The sequence below is a fragment of the Phymastichus coffea genome, unplaced genomic scaffold (assembly GCF_024137745.1).
Source record: "Phymastichus coffea isolate CEN01 unplaced genomic scaffold, Cenicafe_Pcof_1.1 PCOF00117, whole genome shotgun sequence".
In the NCBI taxonomy this organism is placed as follows: domain Eukaryota; kingdom Metazoa; phylum Arthropoda; class Insecta; order Hymenoptera; family Eulophidae; genus Phymastichus; species Phymastichus coffea.
Window position 1 is genome coordinate 173,342 of NW_026706928.1, and position 20,957 is coordinate 194,298.

General features: G+C 38.4%; 3 protein-coding genes across 8 annotated transcripts; 1 reads left to right on the plus strand and 2 right to left on the minus strand.

Annotated features, from left to right (window-relative positions):
* Positions 1-1,243: 1,243 nt before the first annotated feature.
* LOC131670954 (uncharacterized) lies at positions 1,244-3,764 on the minus strand. 5 transcript variants are annotated; one of them, XM_058947004.1, is made up of 5 exons: positions 3,596-3,764; positions 2,889-3,033; positions 2,632-2,781; positions 2,447-2,566; positions 1,244-2,384 (listed from the first exon to the last, which is right to left on the minus strand). In XM_058947004.1, exons 2-5 carry the CDS (start codon positions 2,889-2,891, stop codon positions 1,692-1,694), a joined length of 966 nt encoding a protein of 321 aa, XP_058802987.1. In that variant the 5' UTR covers positions 2,892-3,033; positions 3,596-3,764; the 3' UTR covers positions 1,244-1,691. The 5 variants fall into 5 exon arrangements, with proteins under 5 accessions (XP_058802987.1, XP_058802986.1, XP_058802985.1 ...); XM_058947003.1 differs by having other exon boundaries at positions 3,478-3,764; XM_058947002.1 differs by having other exon boundaries at positions 3,128-3,764.
* A 1,186-nt stretch (positions 3,765-4,950) lies between these two features.
* Positions 4,951-10,203, minus strand: LOC131670952 (putative ankyrin repeat protein RF_0381). 2 transcript variants are annotated; one of them, XM_058946986.1, is made up of 2 exons: positions 10,111-10,203; positions 4,951-7,306 (listed from the first exon to the last, which is right to left on the minus strand). In XM_058946986.1, the coding sequence occupies exon 2, from the start codon at positions 7,088-7,090 to the stop codon at positions 5,162-5,164; it is 1,929 nt and encodes a 642-aa protein (XP_058802969.1). In that variant the 5' UTR covers positions 7,091-7,306; positions 10,111-10,203; the 3' UTR covers positions 4,951-5,161. The 2 variants fall into 2 exon arrangements, with proteins under 2 accessions (XP_058802969.1, XP_058802968.1); XM_058946985.1 differs by lacking the exon at positions 10,111-10,203 and adding an exon at positions 9,354-9,482.
* A 7,118-nt stretch (positions 10,204-17,321) lies between these two features.
* Positions 17,322-20,246, plus strand: LOC131670865 (apyrase). The gene is made up of 11 exons (XM_058946842.1): positions 17,322-17,461; positions 18,139-18,364; positions 18,436-18,552; positions 18,618-18,698; positions 18,764-18,965; positions 19,040-19,145; positions 19,207-19,301; positions 19,361-19,515; positions 19,577-19,756; positions 19,821-19,957; positions 20,018-20,246. The coding sequence occupies exons 1-11, from the start codon at positions 17,322-17,324 to the stop codon at positions 20,244-20,246; spliced, it is 1,668 nt and encodes a 555-aa protein (XP_058802825.1).
* Positions 20,247-20,957: the final 711 nt, after the last annotated feature.

Consider the following 20,957-nt stretch of genomic DNA (forward strand, 5'->3'; position numbering starts at 1 on the left):
ACAAATTTTCCACCGGTAATGATTCTAACAGCGTTGCCAATGAAAAATTTTTTCTTAGGATTCTTAGAAATTATTACGATATATTAAATGGAATAGTTACTAAAAATCCTGAAAAAAAATTTTCCAGCGACAACGTTATGGGTTCAGGGTAAAATCAAAAGTTCCCAAAGTTTGTAACAACTTCGAAATTAGCTCTGTACGCGTATGGTTACCGCTAACCGCATGTATAACTGCGTTTATTTTATTGGAGAGACACTAAAAGCTGATTCTCGAATAGACAGGAAAATTGCTCGCAACAAATTGCTGTCAACCAAAGAATTTAAAATAACTTAACTTTGTAATTTCGTACAATATAACCTCACAAGTGAAAACGAAATTACTCCAACTTACAAGCGTTTCCTTATATTATAATTAATTATAATTAATCTAAGCAATATTTTAGTAGTAGCTATTGGCTAAAAATTTGAATATTTTTTATACTTTTATTAAAATGTACTAATTGTATTTAAGTTTGTCTAATCATTTTGAGGTTATGTTAAGCATTTGTCATTTCAAGTTGGCAGCAGCAGAAAATCCACTGAAAATTGCTTATCACGTTCGATTTTTGTGATTGGAGAATTAATGTAATAATTTTCAAATAATAGATATTTTAAAAATTTTAAGATTTTTAAGAATTTATACCAATACTTTAACCACTTTTCAAAGTAATAAAAACGTAAGCATAAACACTGAAAACGGTAATTGAATTAACCAGAAGGATATTTACCTGCAGTAGCTACTTAACCCTTGTTTTTTTTTATGTATTAATGTTAAATCTTAATACCATTGTTATTAATGTTTTAATGATGATCTAGAAACCTTTCCGAAAATGTTACCAAAATATTGTATAAATGTTTCCACAACAATTTCAGTTGCTGAATTAAATTCCTTATATTGTTTTAGAAACATTGCTTAAATGTTGGCAAAAATATGTTTTGGCAATAATTTGGAAACATTTGTTAGTTAGGTACCGAAAGTGCAGCTGAGTATTTAGTTCGGTATGAGAAAGTGTACTGGCAAATCCTAAGGTCTGATTAATTGTATTGTTTTGGAGCTTTTCTGTGAAAGTCCAATTGCATATAATATCAAATGTGTTGTTTTTTAATCAAAATTAAATTAACTGGTGTAGAGAAAATATCCTTATAAATTTTTAGATCCTTCATATTGTAACTACGTATTTAAGAATCTATACATTTATATTTGACACTTTTATTCAATTTGATGAAAACAAATTTATTTATAATATTACGAGCAAAGTGCTTAATTATATAACATTTATACAAAATAAAACAGTAGTATAACATACAGTATGATAAATTTATGTATAGCAATACACATAATTTCTTTTTTGTGATCTAGACATACTATTCCATAGTAGTAATTCCAATTTTTTATACAGTACTTGTGTACAATATCCATACTACAAATGGCTAGTTACTCTAAGCATGCAACAATTCCATTAATTGGAAATCATATTTACATGTGTAAGACATCAAAGTATTTGAGAGAATGAAACAGGAAACTAATTTCTTTCTTAAAACATAACATACTTACACACATTCCATAATATATGAACACAAGTATTTATATTAAATCAATAATTTATAATAAAAGACTACAAGAGTACACGTTTAAGAATAAAATTAATGAACTTAATTTTTCCGATACTTGGTAACACTTGATCTAATAGCTTCATGCGATATATCCACAAGTTCGCTAGTAGTGAATTTGTTAATTAAAATATTAATTATATTTTTTTTCATCTCATCAGATATTTTTTGAGGTAGGTTATGTAATAACACATTAAATAACATTTCAGAATTTTTTAAGTCATATCTTGAATTCACTGTGTTGACAACTGCATCAATAGACGCTGTATTAAGTACTTTTTTGACAAGGTCATTATTGTTTACAGCTTTATTGTTTGTCAAAACTACATCTAACAATTTTCCAGAATTTTTCAATTCTTCTCTTGATTGCACTTCATCTAAAATTTCATCACTAGATGCCATTTTCAAAAATTGACCAGTCACGCTACCACTATTTTGAATTAATGCTATCATCTCTGATGGAGTAAATTTTTTCATTATAGCATCTTTCAAATCACTGGTTTTGAGACATTCGAAAATTTTTGATGCCTCAAATCTACTACCATATGTCTTCATCAATATGTCTGTAAAAACATTTGGATCACAGAGATTTGGAAGTTCCAGTAAAATTCTTTGCAAACTCGCAACTTTGCCTTCGCCACTAATTCTTTTCCGAGCTGTTCCTAGAGGTCGAGATGGCTTTTGATTTGGTAACTCAATTGGCAAGCTAGTAATTATGCTTGTATCAATTTTATTCTGTAATTACAGAGAATCATTAAGCTTTTTAATTCATTATTTAATTCTAAGCTTTAATATACCTTGACTTCATCAACTAACACAAGATTATTCTCATTAGTAATCTTGGATACCAATGGTGATGCTGTTATTGCTAAGGCATCAGATGAATTATTGCTGGAGTGTATAACCTTTTTGTAAGACTATAGTAAGATTTAATAGGCAATTATTATGAAAATAGACTTAATAAGCAATTATTAATATGAACCTTAAACATTTTTCTGCTCTTTTTTTTTTTTAGTGTAATAGTTGCTTCATCTTTGTTTGTTTTTGGTCTACCTCTCTTTTTCTTTGTAATTTCTGGTTCTGCTGACTGACCATTGACTACTACATAAATGTTTTGTGGTGATACTTCTGACTAGAAATTGAAAAGTCAATCAAAGCTTGATTTGATTTTAGCAAATAAAATAAAGTATGAGTAAGAAAATAAAATAAATAAGTAAAAACTATATAAGAAACATTTACCATTGGTTTATTGGTAGATTCTATATCACTGAAAGTATGGTTTGCTGTAGTTTGGCTTGGCTTCTTTAAATCTTTATCAGTATTATTATTCAAACTTTTTGAGCTCTATTGAGCTAAAAATCATTTTTCTTGTAAATAATAATAACTGTATTGATACAAAAAATTATTAGTCTAGTGTAAATAATAGTTTATGTAAAAATACATTATTTTTTTAAACAAGATCAATACAAATTATATACCTGTGATAATTAACTATATTATAATTGTTTAATGCTTGAAAAAAAATTATTTAGCTTTGTTATTGGTTGAATCCTATATATAATTAGTAAATATTACAATACATCTAGATATAAGAACATGAAGAGACATGTATGTAATATTCATATAAATTCTTAAAATCTTTCTACAACCTTGACAGAATCCTTAGAATTTAAAAAAACTCGTCAACATTTGATTAAAGTGCAATATATTAAATTGAATATTTTTACTAAAAAGTTCTCGATTTTGAATCACTACACTAGCTATATCATAGACTTTCAAATATTTATCGTCTCAGTTACGATCGAAAATTGATCAATTATAACCTTACTGAGATCAATTTCTATCAGCGCTACTTTGACAGATTTCGACGTAGTAGTTCAGACAATAAGAAAAACAAAAATTAGTTGATTAATCACAACCAAACTTCACAAAACACTGCAGGACACCTGTTGAATAATGAAGAACTATAGTTTATGCTATTTGTGAAAGTGAAAAGGCGCATCATCATCAACCGATCGGCATTTTATCTAGTCCGGTAACTGGCGTTAACTTGTTTTTCCAACTAAAAAAAAGAAGAAAGATTTTTGTTTCCCTGTTATACCCTACAGCTGAGAACCCGATATGCCAAAATCCAAACGTAGTATAACTTAAATATCGTTCGCATATGCACTCTCTTTAGATTGGAACATTATAATTTGCCATCAGAAAAATAGAAAAACAAACTTTACAAAGCACAGAATTCATATATTATATTAGTGTGTATGAGTAATACATAATCTTATATTAGTATGTATGATTAATACATTTCATATTGTGTGGTTTTTGTTGCCTCTATGCGAATATTGTTCAAATTTAACGGGTTTAATATTCTGATAGTTTCTATTCAGCGTTGCCCATGGAAAAAATTGCTTGAAAAAAGTACGGGCAGTGGCACCGGCAAGTTTTCAGTTGCAGATGAATACGGTACTGGTCGACATTCAGAAATGTAGTGCCAGAATTTCTAGGGTCCCTGAGAGCAATTTTTTCAGTGGCAACGCTGTTTCCTTAACTCGCATATTTCTTAATTTACAATGTACGAAAGATAAAAATGTATTTTTGTCTATTTTATTCTATTCATTTTCTTTCCCTTTCTACCAAATCTTAACATGACAATATTCGTTTCAGTATCACAGATTGTTATAAAATTAATAATACTGATAATTTCAAAAAATAACGTCTTATGTTTTCAAAACAATTTATTAAGGGTAGATTTTTATTTTTTCCCGATTATTATTCATGTTAGTTATTCATAAATTGAATTTAGAACTGGAATATAAATCTCACATTTCTACAATTATAATAAAAATATTTTAAAGTATACGAAAATTGAAAATTTCGCGCTCTTTTTTAGCATTAACTAATTACAACGCTGGATATCGGCGACTCGTTATTTTTTTTAAGATAGGATATATATATATATATATATATATGAAATATCAATATACTATTGAATTTACCATATAAAAGTTTATTATAACGAATTCACTTTGCAAAATGAAAGGGAATCAATAATTCTAGACTTCTTAATTTTCCAAGTTTATTTTACTTTTTATGAAATTTATACATGTAAAAACGCACAGGAACAGATAGTTCATTATATAAGTTTTATTTTCTTGAATATTTTTATTTAAACACTGAAAAAAGGCGAAACTTTCTAAAATAGTTGATTAGGCCATCCCGATAATATGAAATCTAATTTATATTAAACGTTAATGAATGACATATGCATTTTATATATAGCTACAGAATACAATAAGTTAATATAATAAATAGTTATACAGAATAGAATATGTTAATATGAAGTTAAGAATAAGTTAAAATAATTATAATTAGTTGGAATAATTGGAGCACAAGAAAAGCTCTGAAAATATATATTTGGAAATGGGATTCGAACAATGCGTATGAGTGTACTTTTTTTAGCAGAGATAATGACCTGCAATGCATCTCGCTATTCGTACGTGACATTTATTTCCTTACTCTTTTGATTCTATTAAATTAATAAGACTAGCATTATTTAGGTAAGAGAAAATACGATCCACGCATATATCTGGCAGGGCAATTTCCGTCAACTCTAACAGAGATCGCGTAGCTGGTTCTAACAATGGTTTCCTCGCCAACGCTTCGTTATAAGCAGACATTATGATGCTACTATAAATCGGAAATCTGTTATACAATGGAGATTTTATAAAATTCTTTATCGTCCGGTTATCGACGTAAGCGCATCGACGGTTAGGATTCATCTGTATAAACATGAGACACGTTAATCGGTCGTATATGAGACAGCGTCTCAATTTGTCGAGCTCCTTGGAACACTCGCGCTGCCAGCCTTTAAAATCGAGTTGTCGAGCGAGGGCCTGGCACTCCTTGGGGCAGGGCAATCCGGCGACCGACAATTTGATCCAGTGCTTCGGCAAAATGAAGTCCTGCAAAATTCTGTCCGGTGCGGGATCTCCGTACCACTGCGAGGCGAGAGTCTTAACGAGAAAGCAATCGTTAAAGTTGGCGCCGTACTTGACTAGCCTTTCGACTTCCCAGAGATGCCGCCTGAGTATAGCCAGGTACAAGGGCGTGCGCTTGCATTTGTCCTGCACGTCTGCTCGAGCGCCCGAATTCAACAGCAGCTCCGCTAGCGTTCCCTTGTTTTCCAGCGTGAAATGCAGCGCCGTCCTGCCCATCTCGTCTTGCAAATTCACGTCTGCTCCACTCTTTATCAGTAACTGGCCCACCATGAACTCTCGGTCTTTTGCCGCTGCTATGTGCAGCGGAGTCATCAGCGCTTTGTTTCTGGAGTTCACGTCGGCGCGGTGCTTTATCAGTGACTTTATTATTACTACTCTTCCGTGGGCCGTAGCTTCGTGTAGTGGAGTTTGCTTCGTCTCGCTCACAGCGTTTACGTCGCAACCTTGGCTCACAAGAACATCGACCGTCTCTTTGTATTCCTTATCACTGATGGGGATCCTTCTTAAGTTGAACGGTTTTTGGCAGAGAAGATGCAGCAGATTTTCACCTCTGGCCGTCAAAACGTTGAACGCTATTCCGTAATCGTATAAAAATTGGAGTATGTCTATGCGTTTTTCCAAAACTGCTAATTGGACAGTTGTGTATCCGGATATCGGCTCGTATTGGCATTGCATGGTTTTACAGATCAAAGTTTCGATTACATCTTGAAGATCATGTTTGCCGAAGTGCAAGTGATACGATTTGATATTTTTGATTAGATAGTGCAAAAATTTGGTTAAGCACATAGCGTGTTTTTCAGGGATATTATCGACTAAAAACTTTAGTAAGTCGAAACGTTCTGTGGTAAAGGTGAATTTCAAAACCGCATCCAGTTCATTGGCAAAATCGAAAGATGCGCCACTGTTGAGTAGAGTTTTAATGACTTTTGACATATAAGGACCTTGGTATAATTTATTTCTCAGCTTTAGTTTAAAATATTCAATAAAGCTCACTTGGAGGACAATTTGAGACAGAGTTCGTTCATCTTTGTCGGTATCTGTCATGTCATCTCTACGTGATGCCAAAGCGGGTAAGATTTCGTGTAAATTGGCTACCATAAATAAGTTTAATGGACACTTATGATAATTGTATTTGAAATCAAAGCCTTTAGTCATCAGCCAGTTGCTGTAATCAACGGTGCTTTTCTCTATCAAGGGTCGCTGTTCCATTATCGTCTCCGGCGGTATGTATCTAAATATGTTATATTTATTTTTGACGAAGTGATGAACTACGATTTTGCCATTTTTATTGACCACATCGATGTTAGCGTTGCATTCGATGAGGAGCTCTATTAATTTTTTGGTTCGGTACGGAATAGTATAGCGTAAAATCGTGTGTTCACACTCATTGCTGATATCTACGTTTAGACTGAGATCAAAGAACAGTGGTACCAGTGCAGTCATTTTGCCGTATGTTAATCCTCCTTTGGATACACTTTTGAAAACTGACTGTAAATATGTGTATCGCTATACATACGACGCCGTGTTAAATTCACGTCATACTTCAAAAATATATCTAATACGACTTCCTTATCTGCGTTCTCTGCGGCAGCTCCTAATCGACAAGTTTTTAGTTTTGATCCATTTCGTTGTATTGTAATTTTGACTGACAATTCATGTCTGTAACAAAGAAATACAGTTTTGTATTATTTACGCGTAATAATTGAAATTTCTTTTTATGCAAATTATTTTTATGCAACGATAGTTATCGTTTAAAATTGTTATACTAAACGGCCCTCGGAGTGTGGCGCAACGCGACGAGGGGACTCGGGGCGTTGCTCCGCTTTCTATTTCTCGAATAACATTTTTTCAAAATATTACGTTTTTTTTATTAATAATTTCTGAAAAATCTCGGAAAATAAAATGGAACATAAATTTTCGAAAAATAATTGTAGCTTTTAAGATAATAAGCAAATGGTTACCAAAACACAGTTAACAATTTTCGTATAAACAACAAAATTTCACTGCACTGTTAGTAAACTAAAATTTCGTTTTTGTTATTTTTCGTTCGTTTTCTGAGTATTTCTCCATAAAGTTCTTTCCGATATGATTGTTTATTGCTGAGATATGACGCCTTAAATAAAAAGAAAGAAATTTTGTAATATTGTTAAAGTCTTTAAAAAATATTATAAATTAAACAGAAAAATCATAGGAATTTTTACCTTTGCATTAATGATAAATCCTTTTAATTATAAATCCTCCTTTCATAAAAAATGACGGATGCAATGTTGAAGTTGTGATTTGATTAGCTCAAATATGGCCGTATGATATACTATTACGTGGGGGCAAGTGGGCGATTACGTATGATTTCGAGTTGAGATTTTAGTAGTAACAATTGAATTTATTATAATTGATACGGATCATCTCGAAGATAACGAAAGTTAAAAAAAATAGGTTGCAGTGTTATAGTTTTAACGTATTTTATGAAATGAGCAGCGAATATAATTGTTATGCAAAACATGAGGCTATGCGTTGAAATGGTTCTGATTATTTTTTATTATTAATCGATATTCTGATATGTGAATATTTAAGATTAAAACCAATGTAAACGTTGAATAATAATTTTACCTGTATATTTGAAAAGAACTAAAACATTATTTATAGTAGATTTGATATGATAAATCATCAATTTGGAATACATGGATCTATTTTCTTAATACACATTTTTCCGCTGTGAAAATTAAAAAATTCACCTTTGAAAACAGTAATCTATGTTGAATGCGTTTATCAATATGTTAAGAAACGAAAAAGAAGATAACGCACAGTTTAATAAAACTATTGCAATAAGTATCGTAAATAATCATGTGTATACTTACAAAGCTGAAAGAAACATCACAAAGAAAGGAATATTGATGTTGTGCATCAAAGTATGGTAAATACAATACACGAGCTATATTCGAAGCATTGAAATACCGCATGGTTAATCGCAAAAAAATACGTCTTGAAGAAACGTAAGCCAATATTGAAATATATCAATATCTATCAAGGCTTAAGGAGTAAAATGGTCTTTTCAGTTTTAAAAAATATTAAATAGGCAATAATTATTAACATTCAAAGTTAATAAAGAAACGTAAATTTTTCTACCTTCAAACGCCGATGACTTTTGAACTGCGCATTTTACGAATAACTTACAAGAGGCATTTTCGTCTGAAACGCAGTGTAAAAATTGATACACACCGATTCATGCCGCGCTATTGTGCACAATAGCTTATGCGTATGATGAAACCGTGCACAAGTGTCCGCACGCTTAAACAAAGGATGTGCCACATTTTCGCAAAATCGACTTACGGATTTGGATTCAGAGGATAAAAATAGAGAAGAATCAAGGATTTTTAGCCTTGTATCGTTTAAGTTCATACGAGAAGGTACCCACCCAGTTCCCGGACTACGTTGACAGCTCGCCATTTTCGACTTCGAACGGCACCCTAGCTCGTAGGACGCGTCCCCCCACAGACCAATTTTTACTCCGTCTATTTAATCGCTGATCGTCCCATTTTTTTCGGTAATTCGGATAAGAAAATGACGACAACAGAGCTTGGAAGACGCAAAGCTAAAGATCGTCGGTTGATTGTTCTCATTATGCGCATGCACATTGAAGAAAGTACGCGTTATATCGCGCGGATGCATATGAAAATACTTTGTTTAGACGCATGTATCACGTACTTACAATGTTGCGCACGAATGATCTGTCGACTTGACCCAGACGTGTTTGCTGGCGATCGGACAGTTCCGATAACCAATTAATTACGATAACGAGAAATTCAGGGTTACAATCTGACAGCTTGTTGGGCCAACGCTTCTACTAATATAATCGAGCGAGTACACTGCACACTAGTGGAAAAGCTCTATGCGCGTGGGCGTATGTGTGCGTGGGTACGCGTGTGTGCGCGCGCACGCGCGTACAAGTGTATGGGTGTGCTTGTGTTTTCTACTCCTGCGGTTATATCCGAAAGTAACATGGATATCGTGAATTTATTGAGGCACAAATAAAAATGGGACTGTAAATTGTTCATGTTCATAAAAAAGTCAGCCTGCAATATTATCTATCAAATTTTATATAATCATATCTACATTACTATCATCACGAACCAATTTAAAAATTAGAAAAGATTAAACATTTTAGCCAGTAAAATGCTGACTTTTTATATTAATTTTGTTTACAACATTTCCACACGCGAATCTTCAAATTGATACAATGCACCTATCAGTTAATTAATAAACACTGTGAAGTCTATACTCTTGAATATTGCCGTATGAAAATTGTCTGTAGGGTAAAGAATAGCGTCAAATATAAAAATGGAATAATTAAACATATGACATTTTTGTAAATTGTATAAAGACCAGGAATAACATATACATCTTATGACATAAATAAGCAGTACGGTTAAAGGATAGAGCATAACGAAAATGTACATAAGACCTACAGGACGAGTTTTCAGGTAGTGGTGGTATTATAGTCATTTGAAGCAACGATTTTCTCTCCCCACTCCTAACTTCCACCACCATGAACCTATGGGCGGTCAACACAATTATATTTTTCTCTCGTCGTCTTCACTTCGGTTTCAGTCAGTTAATAGACGCTCTTCCAAGCTAGAGCATCGACGCTGCTTTTGGTCTCCGCCATATTTGTTGCTAGAGAATGGACCACGGCTTTCCCATCTGCATCGCAATAAAAGTCCAGTGCTTCTGATCGACGCAATTTAACACGAGTACGTATTTACACTCCCATGGTAATTTCGTTTACGTTTCTTGAAAAACTCACGTTGCTGTTGTCAAGAAATATTCTTCAATATACATTTTTGTACGTGGATATCGGATGAAACTCATTGGCGATTCGACGCCTCGATAATCTGTTGCTTGCAGCTGCGACTGCAACAATGCTGATTACTTTTTTAAACTTGAAATGAGAGAAGCATTCTTGTCGAAGCATCTGTCGATAATAACGGACCGGCGCATGAGTGGCGGTGCGTGTGGTTCTACGCCGAATCAGTTAGATTTTGATGCGATAAAATGACTCGAGCGAAGCTGTAGCGTCGAGACGCTGCACGAGCTCAATTGTTTTCTCGCATTGACAATTACGCGTGCACAAGATTGATCTAGCTTGTGGTTGTACATTTGTATGATAGCGTGAGAGTGAGAGAGAGAAAGTAACGCTGAAAACTATACAGTAGCGTAGCAGAAAGCGCGTCGGTGCTGCGTAGGTGGGACGCCTGACCTTTTAACAAAGCAAACCCAGCGGGGTGACGAAGCAGCTTCAGTCTCTTGCGGCAGACATTTTTCAGGAAAACGAGTTTGGAAATTTTAAAACGTTAGTTCCACTGTGCCGTCTACGATGTCGAATGTTTGTGAATTATTCTTTTTCAATTCGGCCAGCGATAAGAGAGAAATGCCGTCTGTTTAAATAATTGTTTAATTAAAGTTACACGTGTCTGGTCAAATTTTACGGTATGGTTGCATTCAACGAGGTAACGTGCGCCAGACCGATTAGTGAATTTATCTATTATATCTTACCTGCACCTGTGATGTCGCATTCTTTAAAGATCTAATAGATAAAAACAATCGGTCATTGGACTAGGCTGTTGACTTTACGTGTACACACATAAACGTAACGTAGAGAAAGATAAAAATAAAAATAAAAGTTTTCTTTCATTTCCAGTATCGACATCGTAGAGGATTGGATAAACTACATTATACCTTCAGCCTTCTTACGAGAATAGAACTAGCCGCTAAAATGAAATGTAATAAGATAATTTTGGCGAAACTAGAACGCTGCTTTGAAAATAAACTAGCCAATAAACAAGATGAAATGCTGTTGCACATGTTGGTGGAGAACAGGGAGTTGAGTGAGGCAAAGATATGTGAACTGTTGGAGTTGTACATTGCAAAGGGCGCCGACATCAACCACGCAAACAGATCAGGCAACACGATTTTGCACGTGGCGGTCCAGCGCCGAATGAAAAAGGTAATCGAACTTTGCTTGCGGCGAAACGCCAAGACCGCGGATTTCGGCATCGATCACTCGTACTCGATAGCTCATTTCGCGGTCGAGGAGGAATTCAGAAAAATGCACGCGGCCGCGAAATCCAAAAAGATGTTAGTGGGAACTGAAGGCTCGTGCTTCATAGCCTGGATGGCGTCGAGAGGCTTCGACTTTTTCTTTACGAAAAACTTGCGAGGCTTCACCCCACTGTACTTGGCCATCTATCTTAATCTGTATCACATTATGATGGCTTTATTGACCTACATCCAGGATTTCACCAGAGTCCAGAAATATCATACGCCATTACTTTTAGCCTTTCTCAATAGAGAAGGCTTTTTGGACTATCAGACAGAGTTTTATTACAACGAAATGGCGCGCGTCGCCTGCACTAATCATACTAAACACGAAAACGGGCACCGCCGTCTCGCGAGACTCGGTGTGAACGAGACGCCTTTGATTACATATCGTAAAATGATGTCACTCCGTTCCAAACGCCACATGGAATGCTACGAACAGGACATCGTCAAACTCATACTGGAGAAGGATAAAACGATTGCCGATGAAACATTGTGTACGGCACTGTATTTGGCGATTATAAATAGGGAGAAAAAAGTTATCGATATCTTAATCGATAAGGTTAGGCGCACAAATTACGTCCATTTTTGCGATGAACACTGCCGATCATTGGTCACCATATTTTCCAACTCATTTCAAATAGACTGCATAATGCCGATAAGAGATGAGAAAACGAAGCACGACTTAGAGATCTTGCGGACTTTATTCCTGCAGTGTAAAGGCATGAAATTCGAAGATAGGCAATTAGTCGCGCGCAAGTTGTTCGTTCGCCATCCAAGACTCGAAGTGCTGAAGATGTTGAAGGAGTCGGAGATAGATTTAAAGGTGAACTCGTCAAACCCCGACGAAAACTTCATGTCGCTGGTTAGCCAATTTGCCCATCAAGAAAGCTTATTGAAATTCATGATGGACGAGCTCAACTGCGACGTGAATATGAACATTTGCCACGGGCGAACGCCGTTGTTCCTGGCCATCGCGTCGGATAACGTAGTTATTGCCAAGTCATTAATCAACCACGGGGCAAAAATTGATATCCTCGACGACAACGGCGTATCGCCTATACGGCTGGCCTTCGAAATGCATCGAGTGAAGATCGCCGACAAAATAATAAAGGACGGTATCGACTTAGCTTACACGTTCGCCGATGGAAAGACACTCTTGCACGTGGCAGCAAACGAGTTGACACTTATGAAGATTCTGTTTATAGCTGGTCTGGACGCTCATAACGATAGTGTCGACTGTGTCACCAGTGGTAATAGTCCGGATTGGTACTACATGCAAGAACGGCATTACTATCATATAAGGCTGATGAGAAGCGCATTGGATTCTCCGATAATGTCTCCCTGGTTGTTATACAGGAGTGGGATGCCCGTTAATGCCGGAGATAAGTATGGAAAAACGCCTCTTCACTTTGCGGATAACGCCGTCACCGTCAGAATGCTCTGTAACTTTGGGGCGCACGTGGACGCACTGGACAACAAGGGCAGGACGCCTCTGTATGACGCGCTGCGTCGCAATAATGTAGAGGTCACGTTGGAGCTGATAAAGTTTGGCGCGGACTTGCTGGATCGCAAAATTTTAAAAGCCAAATGTCATCTACGACGAGGATTAGAGGCATGGGAAATCGTGATAACTCACCTGTGTAAAATGCGCCTTGCCAATATCAACAGAAACGCCATCGAGGAATCGAAAATTGTCAAGGAATCAACGGCACTTACTTGTACACGATTATTGTTTGATATTAAATTCTTAAAAAATTATTTTATCAACGACGGGACGTCCCTGTACGACATGTTGCATAAAGACCGAAACTATAGGCGCATTTACGTAGGCAATAAGAATCTAAAAGATTTTCTGTACAGTTCCGACAACCAGAAGGAATATGTCGAATACGATCTAGTTCAGAGCTGTTACAACGAGGCCGTATCGAGAAAAATGTTACTGCCATTGGGCAATCTGAGTTTAACCAAACTCACCAAAAGGCATTGGCCATATATCTGCAGTGACCGTGTATTCAACTATGTAAGTAATGCAGATATATTGCGCATTATACACGTATCCGAAACTATCTGAGAAGCTGGCCATATTTTATACAATGATCGATCCATATTTAGTACATCATGCATAGTCGTTGAATAAGATAATAAAAATTTATATATATATATACGATTGCAATTAAAATTAATTGTAAGCATGACAGTGCTATGAGCAAACCAGTTAGATTTTTATGCGATATTTTATTCTATTGTTTAATATTATTTTCCATAAAATTATCACTATGAAAAAAAAAAATGAAAAAAAAATTAAAAGTTGGCTCGCTTGCTTTCTCCGTCTATTAATACAATGATTTCAATAACAGATAAATAAAAATTACACGACAAATACATTTATTTTATCGATAACCACGCAAGGTTAGAAATAGGTGACAGTGAAAGAAAGCCCAGTAACTTTCGACTAGTTCAGTCAATTTAACCGAAAAGAACTCTGTTCTTAACGCATGTTCCGCAACACGTCCAGTCATTATTTATTTATATTATTTATTTCATTCGTTGCTTTGACGACATTGAGGATTGTGAGAGCGTAAACAATAATTTTTTTTTGGCCAAACATTTTCATTAATTTCTCAAGCTGTACACATTATGGAAATAGCAATGCGACAAAATCGAAGTGCTCACCTAATTCATCCCGAGCACATTTTTTCAAACGAGTAACACACGATCGCAATCTCAATGTTTGTATCAGATGCTTATGTACGTATTCATTAATATTTTACTAACTTCTACGCACAAGTATAAATAATTCAGCTTCTGTGAAATGATTTTATATGTTGTTAATCTTAAGAATATTAATAAGCTCTATATAGTGTTGTGCTATAGCTATTAAGATACTTTTATCAATTTTCACTATGTCGAAAAGAAACTGTTGTACAATTATAAAAATTTTCTATGATATTATATGTTGTCAGGCGTACCTCGGGCTCTCCTCTCTCATTTGTTTCAGTATTTAGTTTTATGCTTGAATCATTCAAGGAGGCGAATTAAAAATTCGAAAATACACTATAGACAAAATAATTCTGTGCTTTGACATACTTAATATTCGTGGATTCTCAAATAAAAATCCAATGACATTTGCTAATTTTATTATATAATTGTTAATGAAATAACATCGATATTTTAAGTGCTCCTCCTTTGTATTTTTCTCAATAGGTTGTACTACCAGGTGCGCCTGACAAATTTTTTTAGTGTTAAAGATATTTATCTTCGATTTAAAATTATTCATAGGATTATTGGATTATTTAATATATTCAATAAATAAATGTTCTGATAATATTATTGATGTTTTATTGATTCCCATTCAAAAAATTGTCTTAAATAAATTATTACGATAAGGCGAAGTCACTTTGCAATATTGATTTATGTTATTTTTATTCTTAAAAATGTACGGAGAAAAGATTTCATACATCTATATATCTGAAAATTTTAGTACATTAAGATTATTGTTCGCTCCTATTTTAACGTTGAGTCGTTCAGCAAATGCGAGCATTATTCCTTTCTTAATGCGTGGGAATCGTCTTGTTTTTTATTCAATCAATTAATCGATAGTAAATCAATACAATACTATCTGAGTTATTTATTACCACCAATTTGCTACTTTTGCTGCCCATTTGGCTTACATACCTATATATGTGCTTTTACACGATAGTAAGCCATGTGACTACCTTTTAGCCAATTAGATCATAAAAAAAAGTATTCCACTGAGTAGGTCATCGCTTTATTCTAAAAGAAGACAAGAAGACAAGAAAGGGGAGATTGATATAAGAAAATTCTTCCGTCTTCATTTATCGTATGCTTGATATTTTCAAGGGATTCGTTCAACTTTTCACACGTCTACGTTCTGCACATTAATTAATTTGTTCGTCGTAAGTGATTTATCAGAAGGCGGAAACGTTCAGAAAATGAAAAAATTAGCTCCCTGATATTTTGGACCCGCTCCGCGTCTGGTGCGGCATGAACTTGATCCATATTTGACCTGGCAAATGTTATCACGCATATATTTTCTTTAAGAGATCTGAATGTTTCCTAGTAACCATTTACTTAAATCATTCTGGACGATCATGAAGACCAAATCAAACTCAGGCCATAACAATTAGTAACAAACAATAAGCGTATTTTATATGTATAATGTTAACGTTACCTAATTTCACATGATTTTTAGATGTTTCCTTTCGAAGAGTTCGTAAATCTTACTTTTGATCGAACGTTTCAAGTTCAATATCATCGAAAAAATAATCGTTCGTAAGATATCATTCATCTAACACCGTAAACTAACAGTTACTGCAATAGCGACAGTTTATCGACCTTCGTACGCGTCGTGGATAATTAATATCGAATATCGACTGCCCGCGATGTATACAGCTTCTATTTCAATCAAAAATAACTCAAATACAAATGTTAAACGTTCATTCTACTACGAAACAATAACGAAATAATTCTGTCGTAAAAAATGTTGCGATACTTTGTTTACATTACTATATACATTTCTATAACAATAATTCTTCAAATAAATAAACATCACGGCTATACAAGATAACACAAAATTAAAAATTAAAATAGAATTGCAACATAGACAGTCGAAAGTACAAAGGTTCGCAATGCATCCTAATTGTACTTTCGCATAAAATAAGCATAGAAAAATTCAAAAAAAATTATTCACGAGTGAGTTTTATCAACGCACGATAAATAACCTACAAAAAAAAATAAAAGAAGGAATTACAGGAAGAATTACAAAAAAGCAAAAGCAGCCCTAAAATTGAAAAGGTAACCATGTTGCAATATTTTCTACAAGGGCAGGCACCGCTTGCCGAAATCTCACGACCGCCGAGTATATTCGCAATCGCTTGTACGCTAAAGCGTCGAAGTGTACGGATAAAACGCGATCGAGGTGCATCGCAATATTGACGCAGCGCGCGATCGAAAAGTCATAAGCCGCTCGCCGACAATAAAGCAGTTGCGCTTATGCCGATCGCAGCGGTCGCGCGATGTGGATCGCAATTGCAACGAGCCGCTCGTCGGATAGCATCTTCGGACACGCGTAATTCGCATTTGCGCGAGGTGTTCTACGAGAAAGTGAAAGCGCGCCAAGGGGGTGCAAAGTCGAAGAGTTCGCGATCGTGCGCTTCGTCGACGCCAGGCTCGCGTACATCGACTGCGCGATCGAAGTCGCGTGAACTTTTTCGTTTTGGCGCGATTCGCGAGTTAACTTTTTCCAGGCCGAGAGCTGAGCGCGCGTGCAAAATAATTTCCGCGTCTGCGTAAACTCGTAAATTATCCGTTGTCTTCGCGGGCGATAACAGAGATTTCATCGGTTGCGGGACCATTTAGGAATTTCCGCAGACTGTTCGGCTAGTGATTAACATGTCCTCGTGGAAAGTTACGTAGGCGAGTTGTCGCGATGGATAATACCCCCGCGGCGGTATCCAGCACTTCAAAAAGCATCGACTCTAGCGGCAGATAAGAATCGACGACAAGCACTCGCCGACCCAAGTCAATATTGTTGCACATTCGATCGACGGATTGAGAAATGTCGCGTGCGCTTTCTCTTGCCTTGGTTATCTTGATATACTGTCAAGCTCACGGGTTCACGGCCAGACGGACACTCCATCCTGGACAACATGAATTTTTCGAGTTGTCCATCATCCACCTCAACGATTTTCACGCCAGGTGAGTCGGATATTTTGTTTCTATCTCGATTTATTGGCTATTTAGCTTCTGTTCGCGCGTGACGCAAACGTGCAAGTAAAACATGCTGGTGCGTGTATATATATATATATATATATATATATATATATATATATATATATATATATATATATATATATAACATAGACATAAATGGTTTACGCGTATTTTTACATTTTCAAGATGGTGTAGAGTTACGCAATTTAATTTTACAATACGTCTCTAGATTATTCCTTTAAACGCACGTGAAAAAAACATGTGTGTGCTTATATCATTATATTCGATACAACTATTTGCACTTGTCTCGGCCGTGGTACCACCTGCGCGAAAACGGCCTTGATGCCGAGCACAAAAAGATTTTTAGGCACCACGGCCGCGACAAGTTACATAAATAACTGTTCCGAAGAAAATCATATTTTTTCACACTGAATATTTACTTTCATAACATTTTCTTTCATTGTTTATTTATGCCATTAAAAAATTGTTTGCACCTATAAGAAAGTCTTTAATGATAAATATATTAATTCATTTTCCAGGTGTTTATTAAAAAACGATACTAAGCACTGCATTTCAACAATATTAAACTATATTATACGTACTTTTTCCTCGTATATCTCGCACGAATAAATGTCAACCAATAATGGATACCGACGCTTTAGATTCGTCCAAACGAGCGCCGTGTCCAGCACTTGCCAGAAAAGCAAGGAGCACGAGTGCATCGGCGGCTTGGCTCGCGTCGCGACCGTGAGCCGTCAGCTGCTGGAAGAGCGGCCGAATCCGATTTTTCTGAACGCCGGGGATCAGTTCCAAGGGACCATCTGGTACAACGTGCACAAATGGAACGCCACCGCGTACTTCATGAACAGGCTGCCTCACGACGCACTGGTCAGGCACATTCGCGAGAGCGAGAGCGGCGCGATCGTTAGGCCGTTGACCGACCGGCGACGTATTTGCAGACTCTCGGCAACCACGAGTTCGACGACGGCGTCGCGGGTCTGGTGCCGTATCTCCGGCGAATCCGCGCGCCGGTGGTGGTGGCGAACCTCGACGACAGCGAGGAGCCAGCGATGCGGGTAACCGCGACGCCCGGGGGCGAACTCGCCGCGCGAGCTCACTCGTCGATTTTGCCTTGCCGCAGGGTCTCCACGAGAAGAGCACGATCGTCGCGAGGGCCGGCCGGCGGATCGGGGTGATCGGCGTTCTCACCAAGACGACGAAGGTAAGTGGCGTTCGCTCGCGGCGCTCCGACGGTCGCCGCGAGCTACTCGGGCGCGCTTCCCGCAGACGCTGGCGAAACCCGGGAGGATCAAGTTTCTGGACGAGGTGGGCAGCGTGAACGCGGAGGCCGGGCGCCTGAAGGCCCGAGGAGTCGACGTCGTGGTCGTGCTGAGCCACGCGGGACTGGACATGGACCGGAGGATCGCGGCCGAGTGCCCGGAGGTGGACGTGATCGTGGGTGGACACAGCCACACGTTCCTGTACTCCGGTAGGTGGGGCGAGCGCCGCGCTCGGTCGTTTGCCCCGAGCGCCGCGCTCGACCGTGCCCGCGACGGTTTGCAGGAGCGCCGCCGTTCGTGGACGAACCCGCGGACGAGTATCCCGTGGTGGTCAGGCAGAACGCCACAGGGCGCACCGTGCTCGTCGTGCAGGCGTCCGCATTCACCAGGTGCGCGCGACGACCCTCGCTCGGGACGCGAACGCTCAAACGCCGTGCTCGCGCGTTCCAGGTACTTGGGCAACCTGACTGTGCGCTTCGACGAGCAGGGAGAGGTGGTCGACTGGGAGGGCAACCCGGTCTTCTTGGATAGCTCCGTCGCCCAAGGTGAGCCTCGGCCCCGCGCCCCCCAGATCCCCCGATGCCGAGTACGACGCCTCCCGCAGATCCCGAGATCCTGGAGGAGCTGAAGCCCTGGGCGGAGGCCGTGGACGCGTTCGGCAGCGAGCTGGTGGGCGAGACCAGAAGCTTCCTCAACGGCAGCTGCCGGTCCAGCGAGTGCAACATGGCCAATCTCGTGACCGACGCCATGGTCCACGCGGTAAGTCGGCGACGCACTGGAAGACGCGGGCTAACGCCAGATCGGGCGCCACCTTGGACAGTACCAGGGCAAGGCCGAGGGCGCGGACTCGTGGACGTACGCCGCGATCGGCTGCACGAACGCCGGCGGCATCCGGGCCCACATTCCAGCCGGCAGCGTCAGCTTCGGTGACCTCGCCACGGTGCTGCCCTTCGAGCACACCTGGGACGTGGTCGAGCTCAAGGGAGAGCATCTGCTCGGCGTAAGCATCGTCGCCCGCGCGCCCCCCCGTGGCCCTCTCACGAATCCACTCGCGATCCCAACAGGCTCTCGAGGAGTCGGTATCCCGCGGCCGCGACAAGGCGAGCTTCTCGGAGGCTGGCTTCCTGCACTGGTCCGGCGTCAGGGTCGTCTACAACATGAGCGAGCCGGCCTGGTCTCGCGTGCAGAGCTTGAGCGTGAGGTAGGCGTGCGCGAGCCGCCGCCGCTAGCCGCATCCTCACACTTTCCGCTCGGTACGCAGGTGCCAGGACTGCCGGGCGCCGAGGTACGAGCCGCTGGATCGCGACAGGTGGTACCGAGTGGCGGCGGTGTCGTTCGTCCTGAACCGCGGCGACGGCCTCACGGTCGTTGCCGACAAGCATCGCAATCGCCAACTCGGCCCTCTCGACGTCAGCGGCCTGGAGGAGTACGTTCGGGCCATCTCGCCGTTTGCCTACGAACTCGATGCTAGAGTTCAAATCGTCAGCTGATTTCGAATAAAAATTCTTGCCGAATATCTGAATCGATACTCCCTTACCAAATAACACACTCGGACGCAGAACGCGTTTGTGATTTCGCATAATAGCAAACGCGTTTAATTGAAAATATTGAATGTAATTATTAAGTTGAAATATTAATGAAAAAATTAACATACTATTTAAACAATATATGTATATATATGTTTGTATATAAAACCGTTTCAATGATTATGTTACAAGTATTGGCCAAATTTTCAAAATTTGATCTGGTACTGAAAGCGGGAATAAAATTCAGCTTTATCCTGAGACGTTTCTCGAGTAACCTACGTCACAGCTACGTAACTAGTGCACAAATATCACACGTATAATTAGGAAAAAAGTGACAAGTCGAAGCACGAAGAAACGAGGAAAAAGATTAGAAAAATCCTCCGCCGTTCATCAGAACAGCGACGATGCTGGACCAATTAACTTTGCTCTACGATTTTGCTTGGAGCGCCCCTGCGCGATCGACGAGCAATGTATCTTGGTTAAAGCGTGTTTCAAAAAACGGACAAAACTGTTTACAATCATTGCATAAATTTCAATTATAGTCGGGTGAGGGTTAAAAATCAGCTTACGGGAGCCAACGCTGAAAAATTGTTAACGAATTTTGGGCTGTATTGTATGACACATTGTATTACGTCTCGGGACTTTTTAAGGGAAAGGGGGCGGAGCCTCCTCGGC

What these genes read in the sequence shown, in the direction of transcription:
- LOC131670954 (XM_058947004.1), bottom strand. An exon ending in AGAGCAGAAAAATGTTTAAG is followed by an intron (nt 2,567 to 2,631) that starts GTTCATATTAAT and finishes ATCTTACTATAG; the next exon opens with TCTTACAAAAAGGTTATACA. An exon ending in TGTTAGTTGATGAAGTCAAG is followed by an intron (nt 2,385 to 2,446) that starts GTATATTAAAGC and finishes CTGTAATTACAG; the next exon opens with AATAAAATTGATACAAGCAT.
- LOC131670952 (XM_058946986.1), bottom strand. Translation starts at nt 7,090, where the DNA reads ATGACTGCACTGGTACCACTGTTCTTTGATCTCAGTCTAAACGTAGAT.
- LOC131670865 (XM_058946842.1), top strand. Translation starts at nt 17,322, where the DNA reads ATGTCGCGTGCGCTTTCTCTTGCCTTGGTTATCTTGATATACTGTCAA. An exon ending in GGCTGCCTCACGACGCACTG is followed by an intron (nt 18,365 to 18,435) that starts GTCAGGCACATT and finishes ACGTATTTGCAG; the next exon opens with ACTCTCGGCAACCACGAGTT. An exon ending in AGGGAGAGCATCTGCTCGGC is followed by an intron (nt 19,757 to 19,820) that starts GTAAGCATCGTC and finishes CGATCCCAACAG; the next exon opens with GCTCTCGAGGAGTCGGTATC.